At 42.4% G+C, this 19,398-nt stretch overlaps 1 protein-coding gene across 2 annotated transcripts in view; it reads left to right on the top strand.

Annotated features, from left to right (window-relative positions):
• LOC311131321 (UDP-N-acetylhexosamine pyrophosphorylase-like) overlaps positions 1–18,751 on the top strand; it is a 32,902-nt gene extending 14,151 nt beyond the window's left edge. The window contains exons 4-11 of one of the 2 annotated variants that reach the window (XM_084164227.1): positions 380–555; positions 642–814; positions 10,351–10,544; positions 14,251–14,391; positions 15,079–15,267; positions 15,455–15,496; positions 16,704–16,770; positions 16,914–18,751. In XM_084164227.1, coding sequence (XP_084020353.1) covers positions 380–555; positions 642–814; positions 10,351–10,544; positions 14,251–14,391; positions 15,079–15,267; positions 15,455–15,496; positions 16,704–16,770; positions 16,914–17,006 — 1,075 coding nt within the window. In that variant the 3' untranslated portion in view covers positions 17,007–18,751. The remainder of the gene's footprint in view (positions 1–379; positions 556–641; positions 815–10,350; positions 10,545–14,250; positions 14,392–15,078; positions 15,268–15,454; positions 15,497–16,703; positions 16,771–16,913) is intronic. The other variant, XM_084164228.1, reaches the window with a different exon arrangement.
• Positions 18,752–19,398: the final 647 nt, after the last annotated feature.

The raw sequence follows: 19,398 nt of genomic DNA, 5'->3' as shown, positions 1-19,398 counted from the left end.
CCTGACTGGTTGCATCACTGCCTGGTATGGCAACTGCTCGGCCTCCGACCGCAAGGCACTACAGAGGGTAGTGCGTACGGCCCAGTACATCATTGGGGCCAAGCTAAAATTCATCTGGATGAAAATATTTGCCAGATTAGGCTATGTGGATTATGAATAACTTTCTGGCAAAGTTATTTTATGAAACTTCTTATGAGTCACTGATACAGTGAATAACACTGAAAAGTTGAAAACATTTGATAAAAAACGAATGAACCACTGTCTTGAGAGTTGTATTAGTCTTGAATCAAACCCAATGTATCACCCCATTCTCCCTGTGCATAATGACCAGTGAATGAATGAATCATTAACTGAATTGTGCCTCCTGATTTCCCCCTAGGTACATCATGACGAGCGGCCGAACCATGGAGTCAACTAAAAAGTTATTTTCGCGCCACAGCTACTTTGGGTTGTGCAAAGACAACGTGATCTTCTTCCAGCAGGGCATGCTGCCTGCGATGGACTACAATGGCAAGATCATCCTGGAGAGCAAAAACAAGCTGGCCATGGCCCCAGGTACACAACCTAACGTGTGTGTGTGTGGGTGCGTGCATGTCTGTGTATTTTAGATGATAACAGGGGTCTCTGTGTGTGTGTTTCAGACGGTAACGGGGGTCTTTACAGAGCTCTGGGTACCCAGGGGATCGTGGAGGACATGGATCGGAAGGGGGTCAAGTTCATCCATGTCTACTGTGTGGACAACATCCTGGTTAAAGTAGCAGACCCTGCCTTTGTTGGCTTCTGTGTCCAGAAAGGAGCAGACTGTGGGGCTAAGGTTAGTAGCCCTCTGTCTCTTTCTCACTGGAAGTTTTTCTTTCTTTCTCTCTAGCTGTCTCTCTCTGCCCTCTTCTGTGTCTCGCTCTCGACTGGAGGCCAAAGGTGACTCACCAAATGTCACCAAATGTGATCCAATACTCTTAAATGACTTCCTTCCTTTTATCTCAGTATATCCTAAATTGGTTTCCTCTCCTGGTCCCCTCTCCCTCTAAGCCATTGTTCACAAAGGCTTTGAGCTGAAAGCAATATGGTTGGTCACTTTTGAATAAGAAGGAATATATTGAAATTAATTTAGACCAATCCTTGATCAGCTGGTTGTTCAGGTCCTGTTATACCAGGAAGTAGTCTTGGTTCTATGTATTCAATGAAGGAGGTGTGTTTGACTAATGTGTTTGGATAAGAGGGTATGATTGAGGGGATCCTATTCAACTGGCCCGGGTGGGCGGAGTTTACACCGGGTGAAAAGTTATTGCATTCGTTTTGGAACTGGGCTGCCTCCCGGGCGTCCCTCTGGCCGATGGTGAAGTAGACTCAAACAAAAGTGACTTAGGTTAAGCACGTGGAGTGATGAGTAGGATTCTGTGTTATCACATGCAAAGTGATTGCTTGTGGTTTAAAACTCTTTGCCTGCCTTCCCAATGAAAACTAGTTAGAAAATTTGAATTTATATTTTATGGAAAATAAATGTTAAATGTTTCTGTACGATGCATCATGCTGCCTTGTTGACAATATGACCGAGCAGCTCAGATTACTGTTCGATTTGAGCAGGGTGTTCCTCCCTCAGTCTTTTGCACGGTCACGTGACTGACCATAGCCCAGTGCAACCTGGGCCAGTTTAATCAAATCCCCTAATGGAAACAGTGAAAACTGCCCTGGCATGACTTCCTCTATAAAGAACTGCACTTCTAATTCACCACTAGGTGGGGGTGTAGACTGCTATCACTCAGGAGTTCAGTAGCAGAGCGCCAAGGTCTGAACAGTGGCGTTTTTGCCAGACGATGTCAGGAACTATATGATCGACTATTCCATTTAAAAACACATCCAGGGAAGCTCATTCATTGCTGCTTCAAGTATTTCTCTCTAGATTGATGGGTTTGATGGCTGAGATTTATATAGGACACATTAACTAAAATCTATACTGAACAGAAAGATAAACACAACAATTTCAAAATGTTTACTGAGTTACAGTTCATATAAGGATATCAGTCAATTTAAATAAATTCATTAGGCCCTAATCTATGGATTTCAAATGACTTTGCAGGGGTGCAGCCATGGGTGTGCCTGGGAGGGCATAGGCCCATCCACTGGGGAGCCAAGCCCAGCCAATCAGAATGAGTTTTTACAATTACATTTACATTTTAGTCATTTAGCAGACGCTCTTATCCAGAGCGACTTACAGTTACATAATTTAAATAAATAAAAAATTCAAACCCACAACCCTGGTGTTGCAAATGCCATGCTGTACCAACTGAGCTACATCCCTGCCGGACATTCCCTCCCCTACCCTGGACAACGCTGGGCCAATTGTGCGCCGCCCCATGGGTCTCCCGGTCGCAGCCGTCTACGACAGAGCCTGGATATTACAGACAGAAATACTCCTCAGCAACCCCCACCCCCCCTCAGACGATCCCGCAGGTGAAGAAGCCGGATGTGGAGGTACTGGGCTGGCGTGGTTACACGTGGTCTGCAGTTGTGGTGAGACCGGTTGGACGTACTGCCAAATTCTCTAAAATGACATTGGAGGCAGCTTATGGTAGAGAAATTAACATTAAATTATCTGGCAACAGCTCTGGTGGACATTCCTGCAGTCAGCATGCCAATTGCACGTTCCCTCTCAACTTTTTGAAGTCTGTGGCGTTGTGTGACACAACTGCACATTTTAAAGTGGCCTCTTATTGTCCCAGGCACAAGGTGCACCTGTGTAATGATCATACTGTTTAATCAGCTTCTTGATATGCCACACCTTTCAGATGGATGGCTTATCTTGGTAAAGCAGAAATGCTCACGAACAGGGATGTAAACAAATTTGTGCACCACATTTTAGATAAATAAGCATTTTGTGTGTGGAAAATTTCTGGGATTTTAATTTCAGCTCATGAAACATAGGACCAATACTTTACATGTTGCGTTTTATATATTTTTGTTCAGTGTAAATTACTGCTGCAACTATATGAAGTGATAGTGGCCTGGTTTTACTGCGTCATTATGGACAGTGAGGGAACCACACAGCCCTCCATCACACAGACTAGGCTTGGCCCACTCAGCCTATAGTATCACAAGCCTCTGAGGTGCATTCAACAAGGGAAATTACATTTACGTCATTTAGCAGACGCTCTTATCCAGAGCGACTTACAGTTTAGTGAATACATATATTTTTATTTAATTTTTTATACTGGCCCCCCGTGGGAATCGAACCCACAACCCTGGCGTTGCAAACGCCATGCTCTATCAACTGAGCTACATTCCTGCCGGCCATTCCCTCCCCTAGACGACGCTGGGCCAATTGTGCGCCGCCCATGAGACTCCCGGTCGCGGCCGGCTGCGACAGAGCCTGGAATCGAACCAGGATCTCTAGTGGCACAGTTAGCACTGCGATGCAGTGCCTTAGACCACTGCGCCACTCAGGAGTCCGAAATAGTTCATGAACGTTGGCTAACATATTCCATTTGTTTTGTGTTAGCCACGAACATTGGCAAACAGTCTGAGAAGCTAGTGTGCAGCAAACACAAGTGTCTGTTTCGGATCTAAACTGCCTCTAAAAATAATAGTGGCCATATAGACTTTCTACTATATTTAGGTAAAGTGAAAGGGGTATACCTAGTCAGTTGCCAGCACAACTGAATGCATTCAACTGAAGTATGTCTTTCCCATTTAACCCAACCCCTCTGAATCATTTAGTAGAATGAATTTAGTAGGAATAATTAAGTCATTCTCAGTTTGAATATTGTCGCTAAAAAGCTACAGTAATCCTTACAAAAAGAAGCTATTTGATGTTTCACCGTAACATTTTGGAATGTTCATTCAAATCGTTCAACTGAAATTGTTACTCTGGCAACATGATCGCCGCAAACAGAAGCCTTGTTGAACTCACCTCTGATGTATGGATCTGTTTTTTCTAGACAATGAGTTTGGGCACAGTGTACTATTTTTGAGAGGGAAGAAAACTTTACAGGGAACAGTGGTTAAATATGAAACTTAACTGGTTTCTTCTCAGGAAAGCAACAGTTTTTACGGCGTGTTTAACTAGCGTGGCAGTGCAACTATTAAACTATTTTTCTTTATAGTTTTTTTTATTTGACCTTCAAATGTTGGGGAGATCTTGCTCAAATTCAGCAGTACAGCATCCCCACCATGCAGACACACACACTGTGTGAGGCCAGTTCATGAGTAATGTGAAGAGGATAGAAGTAGTAAGTCTAGGACTTGGGTGAGTCGTGGGAAATCTTGTATCCGTGCAGCACTAGAGCAGAGATGGGCCCTAGTTGTTCTATCATCCATTTCCTCCTGACGGCAGCTTTGTGACGTCTGTAACATCCTCTCAGAGCTGGAACACACAGAAATGTTTTGGCTGGCTGGTCCCAGTTGGACACTCTTTAGGCTAGAAGCTGCTATTACCCTTCATTAGTGTGCTTTCTTCACATGAATGGACACTCCTCCCTCACCCTCTGTATTCCCCCTCACCTCCTCCCTATCTCCTTTAGTTAGTTATTACTGACAGGCCTGCTCCTGTTGGAACACACAGTTGGCAGTTAACACACACACCAATGCGCTGCAAGACCTTCATCAGGTTGTTCAGTTGACATTTTAGGGTTTAGTTCTGCATTATTGGCTTGGGTTCTTCTCAGTCACTTGACAGACCATGAGATTGTCCCTAAAATTAAATGAAACGCACTACATGGCCAAAAGTATATGGACACCTGCTTGTCAAACAGCTCACTCCAAAATCATGGGCATTCATATGGATTTGGTCCCCCCCTTTGCTGCTATAACAGCCTCCACTCTTCTGGGAATGCTCTCCACTAGATGTTGGAACATTGCTGCGGGGACTTGCTTCCATTCAGCCACGAGCATTAGTGAAGTCAGGTACTGATGTTGGGCGATTAGGCCTGGCTCGGAGTCGGCGTTCCAATTAATCCCAAAGGTGTTCAATGGGGTTGAGGTCAGTGCTCCGTGCAGTCCAGTTCTTCCACACCGATGTCGACAAACCATTTCTGTATGGACCTTGCTTTGTGCACGGGGGTATTGTCATACTGAAACAGGAAAGGACCTTCCCCAAACTGTTGCCACAAAGTTGGAAGCACAGAATCATCTACAATGTCATTGTATGCTGTAGTGTTAAGATTTCCCTTCACTGGAGCTAAGAACCATGAAAAACAGCCCCAGACCATTATTCCTCCTCCCAAAAAAACTTTACAGTTACATTTTTACATTTTAGTCATTTAGCAGACGCTCTTATCCAGAGCGACTTACAGTTAGTGAATACATACTTATTTATTTTTTTATACTGGCCCCCCGTGGGAATCGAACCCACAACCCTGGCGTTGCAAACGCCATGCTCTATCAACTGAGCTACATCCCTGCCGGCCATTCCCTCCCCTACCCTGGATGACGCTGGGCCAATTGTGCGCCGCCCATGAGTCTCCCGGTCGCGGCCGGCTGCGACAGAGCCTGGATTCGAACCAGGATCTCTAGTGGCACAGTTAGCACTGCGATGCAGTGCCTTAGACCACTGCGCCACTCAGGAGTACAGTTGGCACTATGCATTGGGGCAGGTAGCGTTCTCCTGGCATCCGCCAAACCCAGATTTGTCCGTCGGACTACCAGATGGTGACGTGTGATATATCACTCCAGAGAACGCGTTTCCACTGCTCCAGAGTCCAATGGCGGCGAGCTTTACACCACTCCAGCCGACGCTTGGCATTGCGCATGATGATCTTAGGCTTGTGTGCGGCTCCTCGGCCATGGAAACCCATTTCATGAAGCTCCCGACGAACAGTTATTGTGCTGACGTTGCTTCCAGAGGCAGTTTGGAACTCGTTAGTGAGTGTTGCAACCGAGGACAGACGATTTTTACACGCTACATGCTTCAGCACTCTGCGGTCCCATTCTGTGTGCTTGTGTGGTCCACTTCACAATAACAGCACTTACAGTTGACCGGGGCAGGTCTAGCAGGGCAGAAATTTGATGAACTGACTTGTTGGAAATGTGGCATTCTATGACGGTGCCATCTTTGAAAGACACTGAGCTCTTCAGTAAGGCCATTCTACTGCCAGTGTTTGTCTATGGAGATTGCATGGCTGTGTGCTCGATTTTATACACCGGTCAGCAACGGGTGTGGCTGAAATTGCCGAATCCACAAATTTGAAGGGCTGTCCACCAATGTCCCCTCTAATATTTGGGGACACTGAGCAAATTTCAAGTTCACTGAGCGCAAACTTCAGTGCATCTTCCAGCGCGCGTTTACTGTGAACAGTGAGGCCGCTTTAAGTTAGTTTTAACAGTGGCCAAGTAGGCTACTGTGGCTATTTGATCTAAATGTAGGCCTACCAGAGTGGCCTACCATCAAAAATAATGCATCCCATAACATTTTACCATGGAAATACGGTGGTGTTAAAAAGTGTTTGCCCCCTTCCTGATTTCTTATTTGTTTGCATGTTTGTCACACTTAAATGTTTCAGATCATCAAACAAATTTAAATATTAGTCAAAGATAACACAAGTAAACACAAAATGCAGTTTTGAAATGAAGGTTGTTATTATTAAGGGAAAACAAAATCCAAACCCACATGGCCCTGTGTGAAAAAGTGATTGCCCCCTACAACCTAATAACTGGTTGGGCCACCCTTAGCAGCAACAACTGCAATCAAGCGTTTAGGCGATAACTTGCAATGAGTCTTTTACAGCGCTGTGGAGGAATTTTGGCCCACTCATCTTTGCAGAATTGTTGCAATTCAGCCACTTTGGAGGGTTTTCGAGCATGAACTGCCCTTTTAAGGTCATGCCACAGCATCTCAATAGGATTCAGGTCAGGACTTTGACTAGGCCACTCCAAAGTCTTCATTTTGTTTTTCTTCAGCCATTCAGAGGTTGACTTGCTGGTATGTTTTGGATCATTGTCCTGCTGCAGAACCCAAGTTCGCTTCAGCTTGAGGTCACGAACCGATGGCCGGACATTCTCCTTCAGGATTTTTTGGTAGACAGCAGAATTCATGGTTCCATTTATCACAGCAAGTCTTCCAGGTCCTGAAGCAGCAAAGCAGGCCCAGACCATCACACTACCACCACCATATTTTACTGTTGGTATGATGTTCTTTTTCTGAAATGCGGTGTTACTTTTACGCCAGATGTAATGGGACACACACCTTCCATAAAGTTCAACTTTGTCTTGTCAGTCCACAGAGTATTTTCCCAAAGGTCTTGGGGATCCTCAAGATGTTTTCTGGCAAACACTTTTTCACACAGGGACATGTATGTTTGGATTTTGTTTTCCCTTAATAATAACAACCTTCATTTCAAAACTGCATTTTGTGTTTACTTGTGTTATCTTTGACCTAGATTTAAATTTGTTTGATCTGAAACATTTAAGTGTGACAAACATGCAAACAAATAACAAATCAGGAAGGGGGCAAACACGTCACACCACTGTAGCTGTTCTATCATTCAGCCTACAGTAGCAGCCAATGTGTGGTGTTCAATGTACACTACTGATCAAAAGTTTTAGAACACCTACTCATTCAAGGGTTTTTCTTTATTTTGACTATTTTCTACATTGTAGAATAATAGTGAAGACATCAAAACTATGAAATAACACATATGGAATCATGTAGTAACCAAAAAAGAGTTAATCAAATCAAAATATATTTTATATTTGAGATTCTTCAAATAGCCACCCTTTGCCTTGATGACAGCTTTGCACACTCTTGGCATTCTCTCAACCAGCTTCACCTGGAATGCTTTTCCAACAGTCTTGAAGGAGTTCCCACATATGCTGAGCACTTGTTGGCTGCTTTTCCTTCACTCTGCCGTCTGACTCATCCCAAACCATCTCAATTTGGATTGTGGAGGCCAGGTCATCTGATGCAGCACTCCATCACTCTGCTCCTTGGTCAAATAACCCTTACACAGCCTGGAGGTGTGTTGGGTCATTGTCCTGTTGAAAAACAAATGATATGCCCACAAAGCCCAAACCAGATGCAATGGCGTATCGCTGCAGAATGCTGTGGTAGCCATGCTGGTTAAGTGTGCCTTGAATTCTAAATAATTACAGACAGTGTCACCAGCAAAGCACCATAACACCTCCTCCATGCTTTACGGTGGGAAATACACATACGGAGATCATCCGTTCACCATCTGTCTCACAAAGACACGGTGGTTGGAGCCAAAAATCTCAAATTTGGACTCCAAACCAAAGGACACATTTCCACCGGTCTAATGTCCATTGGTCGGGTTTCTTGGCCAAAGCAAGTCTCTTCTTCTTATTGGTGTCCTTTTAGTAGTGGTTTCTTTGCAGCAATTCGACCATGAAGGCCTGATTCACACAGTCTCCTCTGAACAGTTGATGTTGAGATGTGTCTGTTACTTAAACTCTGTGAAGCATTTATTTGGGCTGCAATTTCTGAGGCTGGTAACTAATGAACTTATCCTCTGCAGCAGAGGTAACTCTGAGTCTTCCATTCCTGTGGCGGTCCTCATGAGAGCCAGTTACATCATAGTGCTTGATGGTTTTTGTGACTGCACTTGAAAAAACTCAAAGTTCTTGAAATGTTCTGTATTGACTGACCTTCATGTCTTAAAGTAAAGATGGACTGTTGTTTCTCTTTGCTTATTTGAGCTGTTCTTGCCATAATATGGACTTGGTCTTTTACCAAACCCCCCCCCCCCCCCCCTTGTCACAACACAACTGATTGGCTCAAACTCATTAAGTAAGAAAGAAATTGCACAAATTAACTTTTAAGAAGGCACACCTGTTCATTGAAATGCATTCCAGGTGACTACCTAATGAAGCTGGTTGAGAGAATGCCAATAGTGTACAAAGCTGTCATTGAAGAATCTCAAATATAAAATATATTTTGATTTGTTTAACAATTTTCCATATGTGTTATTTCATAGTTTTGATGTCTTCACTATTATTGTACAATGTAGAAAATAGTCAAAATAAAGAAAAACCCTTGAATGAGTAGGTGTTATAAAACTTTTGACCAGTAGTGTAGGCCTACATTCCATGAGACTTTTGGGAATAAAGACATGCAGGGCTTAACATTAACCTGTTTATCCACTTGTCCTTCAGTCAAGGAGGTGACTGAAAATGTTGGTGTTTGATGCAAGAAACCACTTTATAAAATAAAATGCATTATTATTCCCATACCATTATTACAGAGAATCAGACAAATTATGCTATGCACTGCCTATTGGCTACTTAGCTTATTCAAGCCTGTCTCAAAATACAACACTGCCCCTTTAAGACAAAAAAAAGCTCTTTACCTGACTTGCTTTTCAAAGATTTCTAGAAATGTACACATTTTGTGCTCTTGTAGGAAGCAATCACTCCCCTATTGCTGACTACAAATGATCTATAACTGGGCTAATAACTCACTAACTAGCAAAGGATATTAACAAAATGTGCACACGTGGTAGCTACATGCAGCTCTCGCTTTGATCTCAAAACAGGCGCATCTACTCAAGAACGCTCATGCTATAAACAGTCATGTTCAAAGTAAATGGCGCAGATCCATATATGGCAATGGTCTATTTGCATATAAACCTACTGCAGCTCTGATTGGTTATGCCGCACCATTCTGTTTAGAGTACGGGCTGAGGTGTGCGTGTCAAAGCAATAGAATCTTACTCTGATGTGTTCGTTTTGCATACTAAGTCTTGCATAGTTCGTTTTTTTTCCGGTATGTTGCTTTGAAAGTGGCTAATATTGCAGTGATTCGATCACAATTGCCACAGTAAAGGGAAAAGTTGATAGTGTTAACTAACAGGGAAAACTCTAGAAAGTTGAGTGAAGTTCAATCTCGTGCTTCTCCGTGGGCTGATACTGTATTTCTTCTGCACGGCGGTCTCGGCCCACACACGCGCACAGTTTAGAGGGAACATTGGTGTCCACCATACTTTTGTATATATAGTGTGTTTAACTCAGAGTTGAGAGCTGTAGTAAAGCCATTCCTGTTGTGTGTCAGTTTAAGAGCTGTGGTGTGAGGCTCTGCTAGGATCAGAAGAATGCAGGGACCCACCCTCCTGTCGTTAACTCACAAATACTGCAGTTGATGTGGCTTCTTGCTACCGAACTAAACCCCTCATCAGCCTACTGAGTCTCCCCCTCCTCACCCCACCACTAACCCCCTCATCAAGCCCATCTCTGTCATTTGGACTACCAACCAGATGGGCTGAGGGCTGGATTTCTGATTCAGACCATACTCCAGTCACTAAAATGTAGAGTCCAATACTATTTTTAAGAGTCCCATCCATATCTACATTTCTATCTGAAACGTTTTGACACAGGTAAAATTTCTTCCTGTGACATCACTTCCAGGTGGTGGAGAAGACCAATCCAACGGAGGCGGTGGGCGTGGTCTGTAAGGTCGACGGCCGTTACCAGGTGGTAGAATACAGCGAGATCACCTTGGCTACAGCTGAGAAGCGCAGCGCGGACGGACGGCTGATGTTCAATGCAGGAAACGTGGCCAATCACTTCTTCACCCTAGCCTTCCTCAGGGACGTCGTCCAGTGAGTCTCACACACACAAACATGTATGCAAACACACACAGCCACACACACCTCCATACAGTAAGTGAGTAATTACATGGTGAATGTGTAACCCCCATTAAGCAGGTATTTGAGGTCATTACCTGCCTAGTGGGAGCCTCATAACCTGAGAGCGAAGTAGTTGCCTTGGACCTAGCTGGTTTCTAATGAGCAGTGTCTGTCAGCTGATAAATGCCTGGAAACATCGCAGTGACTTTAATGAATACCCAGAATCTAAGGTGAAGGAAATTAAAGGAGAAAAAGCTGCAGTTTTTCTCTCTTCACTTTTAACAGTTAAAACCAAGTGCATGTTTCAAATTTCCTGATCTCTCTCTCTCTCGGTCACTGCATCCACCTCTCTCTCTCTGCATTCCCCCCCCTTTCAGTTAAATTCAAATGGGCTTGATTGGCATGGGAAAGATAATCAATAAACAAAAGTAGGGCTGTCCTCGACTAAAAAAAAATATTGGTCGACCAAGAGTCGTCTGTTCTTTTGACCAATCGATTGGTCTAAATTTTAAAACGTGTACTTTTCCATATATTGACACATCCTATGTGTTTTAATCAAATCAACCATGTTCACTGAACGTGTCTGATGCTTTAAGCACACTGTTTGATTAAATAATTAAGACACACAAATGATTAGACGGAGTCCGACAGCAATTGATTTGATTGTGCCATAATAATAGTAATAACAAGGAGATCAAGAAAAAGTTATTATTATTATTATTATTATTATTATTAATAATATAATTTTTCGGACAATGTGTAACAGTGTAAACAACACTAAATAAATAATACCAGAGAGGCTGTTCTAACGAAAAAAAACATATAAAGCCTTTATTACAGCAAAGCAAAGATTAAAAACTGCCAGATTTGTGAAATTGTTTACTTGACATGTCGTTGCGTGAGGCTCGGTGCTCACGGAATCAGTAGGCTATTAAACAAACACTCAAACAGGCAACAGAATCTGTTTTATTTCTGTAGATATATTGATGATTTATAAAAAGACAGGCACTTTTAAGTTAGGCTATTGATTATACAGCGCCTTGCAAACGTATTCATCCCGCTTGGCATTTTTCCTATTTTGTTGCATTACAACCTGTAATTTAAATTGATTTTTATTTGGATTTCATGTAATTTACATACACAAAATAGTCAAAATTGGTGAAGTGAAATGAAAAAAATAACTTGTTTCAAAAAATTCTACAAAATAAATAATGGAAAAGTGGTACGTGCATATGTATGAAGAGTGAAGAGGCGACTCCGGGATGCTGACCTTCTAGGCACAGTTGCAAAGAAAAGGTCCAATGTTCTTTTGCCCATCTTAATATTTTATTTTTATTGGCCAGTCTGAGATATGGCTTTTTCTTTGCAACTCTGCCTAGAAGGTCAGCATTCCGGAGTCACCTTTTCACTGTTGACGTTGAGACTGGTGTTTTGCGGGTACTATTTAATGAAGCTGCCAGTTGAGGACCTGTGAGGCGCCTGTTTCTCAAACTAGAGACACTAATGTATTTGTCCTCCTTGCTCAGTTGTGCACCAGGGCCTCCCACTCCTCTTTCTATTCTGGTTAGAGACAGTTTGTGCTGTTCTGTGAAGGGAGTAGTACACAGCGTTGTACGAGATCTTCAGTTTCTTGGCAATTTCTCGTATGGAATAGCCTTCATTTCTCCGAACAAGAATAGACTGACGAGTTTCAGAAGAAAGTTATTTGTTTCTGGCCATTTTGATCCTGTAATCGAACCCACAATTGCTGATGCTCCAGATACTCAACTAGTCTCAAGAAGGCCAGTTTTATTGCTTCTTTAATCAGCACAACAGTTTTCAGCTCTGCTAACATAATTGCAAAAGGGTTTTCTAATGATCAATTAGCCTTTTTAAAATGATAAACTTGGATTAGCAAACACAACGTGCTATTGGAACACAGGACTGATGGTTGCTGATAATGGGCCTCTGTACGCCTATGAAGATATTCCATTAAAATCAGCCATTTCCAGCTACAATAGCCACTTTCAACATTAACAATGTCTACACTGTATTTCTGATCAATTTGATGTTATTTTAATGGACAAAAAAAATGCTTTTCTTTCGAAAACAAGGACATTTCTAAGTGACCCCAAACGTTTGAACGGTAGTGTATATACACCTGTTCTGAAATGCCCCAGAGTCTGCAACACCACTAAGCAAGGGGCACCACCAAGCAAGCGGTACCATGAAGACCAAGGAGCTCTCCAAACAGGTCAAGGACAAAGTTGTGGAGAAGTACAGATCAGGGTTGGGTTATAAAAAAATATCAGAAACTTTGAACATCCCACGGAGCATTATCATTAAATATCCCTTTGATTATGGTGAAGTTATTAATTACACTTTGGATGGTGTATCAATACACCCAGTCACTACAAAGATACAGGCGTCCTTCCTAACTCAGTTGCAGGAGAGGAAGGAAACTGCTCAGGGATTTCACCATGAGGCGAATGGTGACTTTAAAACAGTTACAGAGTTTAATGGCTGGAATAGGAGAAAACTGAGAATGGATCAACAACATTGTAGTTACTCCACAATACTAGCCTAATTGACAGAGTGAAAATAAGTAAGCCTGTACAGAATACAAATATTCCAAAACATGCATCCTGTTTGCGTCAAGGCACTAAAGTAATACTGCAAAACATTGTGGCAAAGCAATTACATTTTTATCCTGAATACAAAGTGATATGTTTGGGGCAAATCCAATACAACATAGTACCACTCTCCATATTTTCAAGCATAGTGGTGGCTGCATCATGTTATAGGTATGCTTGTAATCGTTATGGACTGGGGAGTTTTTCAGGATTAAAAATAAATGGAATGGAGCTAAGCACAGACAAAATCCTAGAGGAAAACCTGGTTCATTCTACTTTCCTCCAGCCACTGGGAGACAAAGTCACCTTTTCAACAGGACAATAACCTAAAACACAAGGCCAAATCTACGATGGAGTTGCTTACTAAGAAGACAGTGAATGTTCCTGAGTGGCCAAGCTACAGTTCTAACTTAAATGTGCTTGAAAGTCTATGGCAAGACTTGAAAATGGTTGTCTAGCAATGATCAACAACCAATTTGACAGAGCTTGAAGAATTTTGAAAAGAATAATGAGCAAATATATTGTACAATCCAGGTGTGCAAAGCTCTTAGAGACTTACCCAGAAAGACTCACAGCTGTAATCGCTGCCAAAGGTGATTCTAACATATTTACTCAGGGGTGTGAATACTTATGTAAATTTGACATTTCTGTATTTCATTCTCAATAAATGTGCAAACAATTCTAAAAACCTGTTTTCACTTTGTCATTATGGGGTATTGTGTGTAGATGGATAAAAATGTAATCCATTTTGAATTCATGCTTTAACACAATAAAATGTAGAATAAGTCAAGGGGTATGAATACTTTCTGAAGGCACTATATCTACCTCTATCAATCCAGTATCCCTGCACATTGTAAATATGGTACTGGAACTGACCCTAATATATAATTTAGTATGCTTACTTTATCACGTTCTTCTTATTTTTATATATCGTGTGTTTTTGTTCTACGTTGTTATTTTTAGTATTACATTGTTATTGATTACTGCATTGTTGGGGTTAGAGCTTGCAAAAAAGCCATTACACTGTACTTGTGCATGTGACATTGAAACTTGAAACTCTCTGTCAGGACGTTCGAGCCTCAGCTGCAGCATCACGTGGCCCAGAAGAAAATCCCGTACGTGGACACGCAGGGACGGCTAATCAAACCCGACAAACCCAACGGGATTAAAATGGAAAAATTTGTCTTTGACATCTTCCAGTTTGCCAAGTAAGTGCAGTGCTTTTCCAGCTGGCTTTAGCATGTGTGGAGCTGGCTGCATTTTCCCTTAAAACCTGCGGAGAGGAGAGGAGAGGAAAGGGAGGCACACAGCCAGCATCCGTTAGTAAGATCCAGGTCCTGACACCCAGATCTCTGGAGCCCCAGCTTCCATTCCCCAGCTCCTTGACAGGTTCCAGGACCTCAGACCCCTAGCCCAAACCCCAGCTCCATAGCCACTGTCCCAGAGCCGGCCCAGCCCTGCTGCTGGGGCCTGTAAAATTGAAGTTTTACGAGCTGCTCCAGTCTCTCTATCTCTCTCTCTCTCTCTCTCTCTCTCTGTCTCTCTCTCTGTCTCTCTCTCTGTCTCTCTCTCTGTCTCTCTCTCTGTCTCTCTCTCTGTCTCTCTCTCTCTCTCTCTCTCTCTCTCTCTCTGTGTCTCTCTCTCCAGTTGAATCATGACATCACCTCTGAGTCATGTTGCTGCTTTTAGAACTTTACATGGAGTCAATGGATTCCTCTCATTGCAATGAGGATGCAATTCTATGTGGCTCTATTCTAGAACTCGTCATTACCATTCTCAGATTGTTTTAAACTGGAATGGGACGATGATTAATATGTGTTGTTGTTCTGGGGGTGGGTTACCTTGGAAACAGTAGCACTAAAGATGCATTTTCACACTGTGTGTGTGTGTCTCAGGACCTTTGTGGTGTACGAGGTTCTTCGTGAAGACGAGTTCTCTGCCCTGAAGAACGCAGACAGCCAGGACGGTAAAGACACGCCCACCACGGTGAAACACGCCCTCATGTCCCTGCATCACCGCTGGGTCCTCAATGCTGGAGGACACTTCATAGACGAAAACGGGACGCGTGTGCCTGCTATACCCAGGTGAGACACACACACACTAAACACACTCACAGTGAGTATACATTCTATTTATCTCTCCACCTGTTGTCACGTTCATCACCATATAGTCTCTCTGTCACAGCTTTTTCACAATCCCACTTTTTCTCACAGCATCCCTCACGGTTCCCCTTAACCCTGTGTGTCATGTGTAATGTTTTAATGTTTCCAGAGATGGACCTGCAGGAAGTGGCACAGCTGATGTCAACCAGAAGTAACTATTCTCTGTGGTACTGACTGAGTTACTGCATGGTGACGGGGCTTTTGCTTTCACACACACACTCAGTCGCTCACTGTAACCCACTGTCACACAAACATCTGGGCTGTGTCTCAATTCTATGTAGTGGCTTCCTCTCTTAGTCTCCTTGTCTTTTGTCCTACTTTCACCTGGTCAGTTTATTCCTATCAGTGTGGGTGAAGGGAAGGAGAGGAAAGGACTAGAGTGTTGAGATGCAGCCTGTGGTTTAGCTGTGCTAGGGCCGAGGTCACAGGGTCACCTGTCCTGTGCAGGTGGGGACGGAGTTACCTGACCTGCCTGCTGACTTGGTCCCTGTTCCAATAGTCTTCATATGCATCCTTCCTTCCTTCCTCTCTTTCTTTAGCCAATCACTGGTCTGCACGTGCTTAGGTAAGTGTAGGCCAGTTTACCATCCTGTTGCTTTCACCAATCAAACTATACTAGAGCAGTGATTATCTCAAGGAGGGAGGGAAGGAAAGAAGGATGCATAAGCTATTGGTGCAGGGCCTAGTGCTAACTGGGACAGTAGCTACTAACCCACGGAATGTGGAGCATGCTGGGTAATGGGCACTGGGCATGCTTTGCAATTGATGACGTCTCTGATGTCACTGTCTATCTGATGATGATGGGGAGACGATGAGTGGCCATTTCAGATCTGATGTTGGCCAGTTATCTGTGATTGTGACGGCAACACCAAATACATTTAAATCCTCCTGATTGTTCAAAGATGATGATTTAAATGAAAGTAGTGTATTCAACAGCATTTAAAATATTTATTACATTCATAAATGCTACTTAGTGGTGTCATTTAAATTGTAATAAGGTCTAATGGCGCTTTCTGTGTGATGTATGCTCTCTCCCAATCAATATAGACTTCATTCACTTCCACTTCAAACTTGTGCCTACTTAGTCTTCCTGGACCTAGATAAAGCATACTCCTAGACTAAATGGAATCTCTGAAAGTGCTTTTTAGTCCAGGAATAGGCTTAATCTGGGTCCAGGAAAAAGGTATAGGAGTCTCTCTGACGTTAACGCTTTAATGCTTTGCTCCAAACATCTAATAATCTAAGAACAGCTGGAGCAGAGAATCACACATCCAGCTGCTTCTTCTCTTTTCTTCATACACAAGAGAAAAGCACTCAACCTTTCCTCCTCTCCTTCCTTCCTCCTCTTTTCCCCACAGTCTGAAGGATGGAACAGACCTGCCAATTAAATGTGAGATCTCCCCACTGGTGTCCTATGGCGGAGAGGTAAGGGGGAGGGACTTAACAGTAGGGACCTGTTGAAATATAAATAAATATTAAAAAGTGATTCCCGTTATAGTTATTACATTCAGTTTTACGAGCATTGATGATATAATAGCCTGATGATGTCACTTCCTGTTGTGTTGCAGGGTTTGGAGGAGCTGGTGAGTGGGCGAGAGTTCCGCCCCACCCTGGTCATCGACGAGAGTGGAGCCCACGAACTGGTGAAGAATGGCGTTTGAGGGACGGAAGAATGGAGGGAGGGAGAGGGAGAATGAAAGAGAGCGAGTGAGCAAAAGAAGAGAGACGTGCCAAAGACCTATTCCACTTCTTCTCCCTCTCCTCCTCCCTACAACTGGGAGAAACTGTGATGTCGTTTGTTTCCGTGCAATAATGCTGCGTTCATGTGCTTTTCTAAATAATTGAAACACAATGCATTTCCGACATCCAAAAACGAGCTTCTGAGTTGGAATTATAAGTGGGGAAATCCGTGCTATAACTCAATACAATGAGATCCAACCCCCAGTTGGAATGTTTTCCAAATGTCTGATTTTTCTGAGGAGCACATGGCCGCAGCATAAGATGAAGGACAGAAGCCTTGAGGGGCTGCATGACTGGATGAAGCAGTCTGAAGATCAAGCTATTTATTTTGCTTAAGCCAATTTTTTATCTGTCTTGTAGATGGAAATTACCACCTATGCATTTTACCAAGTGATTTGTACGTACAGATACAAGTAGAGATAGGTACAACAATTGTAGTCAGATGATCCTAATATGATTGATTATTATTAACATGTAATGTTGGTACACGGAAATACTTTTTTTATGATAACTGGGTTTCATAGCACACTACTGCTAGTCTTCTGCCTGATTGGCTTCCAAATGACGCTGTTGACATAGGAATTGTTTTACATTTTCTTTATTATAGAAATATCACATTTGGAAGAGGTATGAGTCTTTGATTAAACCTAAGCTTAGCGTGGTGTGCCTGTGTGTGTGCGTAGAGTTGTCTGCATGTGTGTGTGTGGATTTGTCGGTCTCTGTGTGCGTGGCTGTGTGTGTGATGGGTGTGTTTATTGCATTAGAAGTCCTGGTGTGTTAAATCAGAGTTTCCAGCAGCAGCACATGGTTTGTGTTTAAGATGGGCCAGAGAGAGCATGCTACATTTACTGCTGCAGCCACTCAGAAAATCTACTCTGTGGCTGCTAACAGTCTCTCTACCTGTCTGTCTCTCACACACACACAATTCCTCTTACTTTCTATATCTCTCCCTTTCTCCTTTTTTCTTCCTCTCTCTCATCTCCTCTTTTCCCTTTCTTTCACTTGCTCTCACTCCCACTACAGTATCTCTGACAGAAGGTATTGTATTGACATAGGGCTATGCTTAGGTAACACTTATAAAGGATACCTCAATGTAAAGTGTAAATGTTGAATTGACTTAGATAAATAACCTTGATGTCTATTATAGAATGTTATATTCCTTCAGGCAGATATGAAACATGACCATGTGCATCGATAGTTTTAGCACACTGGACTGTCCTTAACTGGACTACTGTAGAGTGTGCTTTCCTCACTAAGCCACACCATGCTTTTCCACCATGAAGGAAGGGGTACATTTAAAGGGGAATTCCACCCACTTACCATTATTTGATGCGTTGCTCCTCTGTATCCCTTTTATTTCCCGAGTCTGGCATTTTAGTCCACATCAGCTACGAAACACTGGCGGTGATGATGTCATCAGGTGGTGACTGTCCTTACTTGTCACTAAGGTGAGCTCATTCTGTGGTCCGAGTGTTATCAATGTATAAAAGTGCTTCATGAATTGTATAACAATTGTAAGTATCTGTGTGTACTTACAGTGTAAAAACACTACTTAAGTCTATTGCCATTGGCATTACTATGGCAAATATAAAACATTTTTGTAGGTAAAATGGAACCCGATCAAATTTGTCAACAGAAATGTGTTGAATTAAAGTTATTTGTTTAATTTTGTTGACGTAACAGTGCCTTCAAAAAGTATTCATACCACTTGACTTTTTCCACATTGTCTTGTGTTACAGCCTGAATTTAAAATTGATTAAATTGAGATTTTTTTGTCACTGGCCTACACGCAGTACCCCACAATGTCAAAGTGGAATGTTTACAAATTAATTAAAAATGAAATGCTGAAATGTCTTGAGTCAATAAGTATTCAACCTCTTTGTTATTGCAAGCCTAAATACATTCATGAGTAAAGGTTTGCTTAACAGGTCTCATAATAAGTTGCATTGACTCACTCTGTGTGCAACAAGTGTTTAACATAATTTTTTTTATGACTACCTCATCTACAGTGCCTTGCAAAAGTATTCATCCCCCTTGGCGTTTTTCCTATTTTGTTGCATTACAACCTGTAATTTAAATTGATTTTTATTTGGATTTCATGTAATGGGCATACACAAAATAGTCCAAATTGGTGAAGTGAAATGAAAAAAATTACTTGTTTCAAAAAATTATAGAAAATAAACAACGGAAAAAGTGGTGCGTGCATATGTATTCACCCCCTTTGCTATGAAGCACCTAAATAAGATCTGGTGCAACCAATTACCTTCAGAAGTCACATAATTAGTTAAATAAAGTCCACCTGTGTGCAATCTA

This window comes from Coregonus lavaretus (genome assembly GCF_964263955.1).
Source record: "Coregonus lavaretus genome assembly, chromosome: 6".
Lineage (NCBI taxonomy): Eukaryota > Metazoa > Chordata > Actinopteri > Salmoniformes > Salmonidae > Coregonus > Coregonus lavaretus.
The sequence above is the reverse complement of the archived record's forward strand: the minus strand, read 5'-3'. Positions and strand labels throughout refer to the sequence as shown.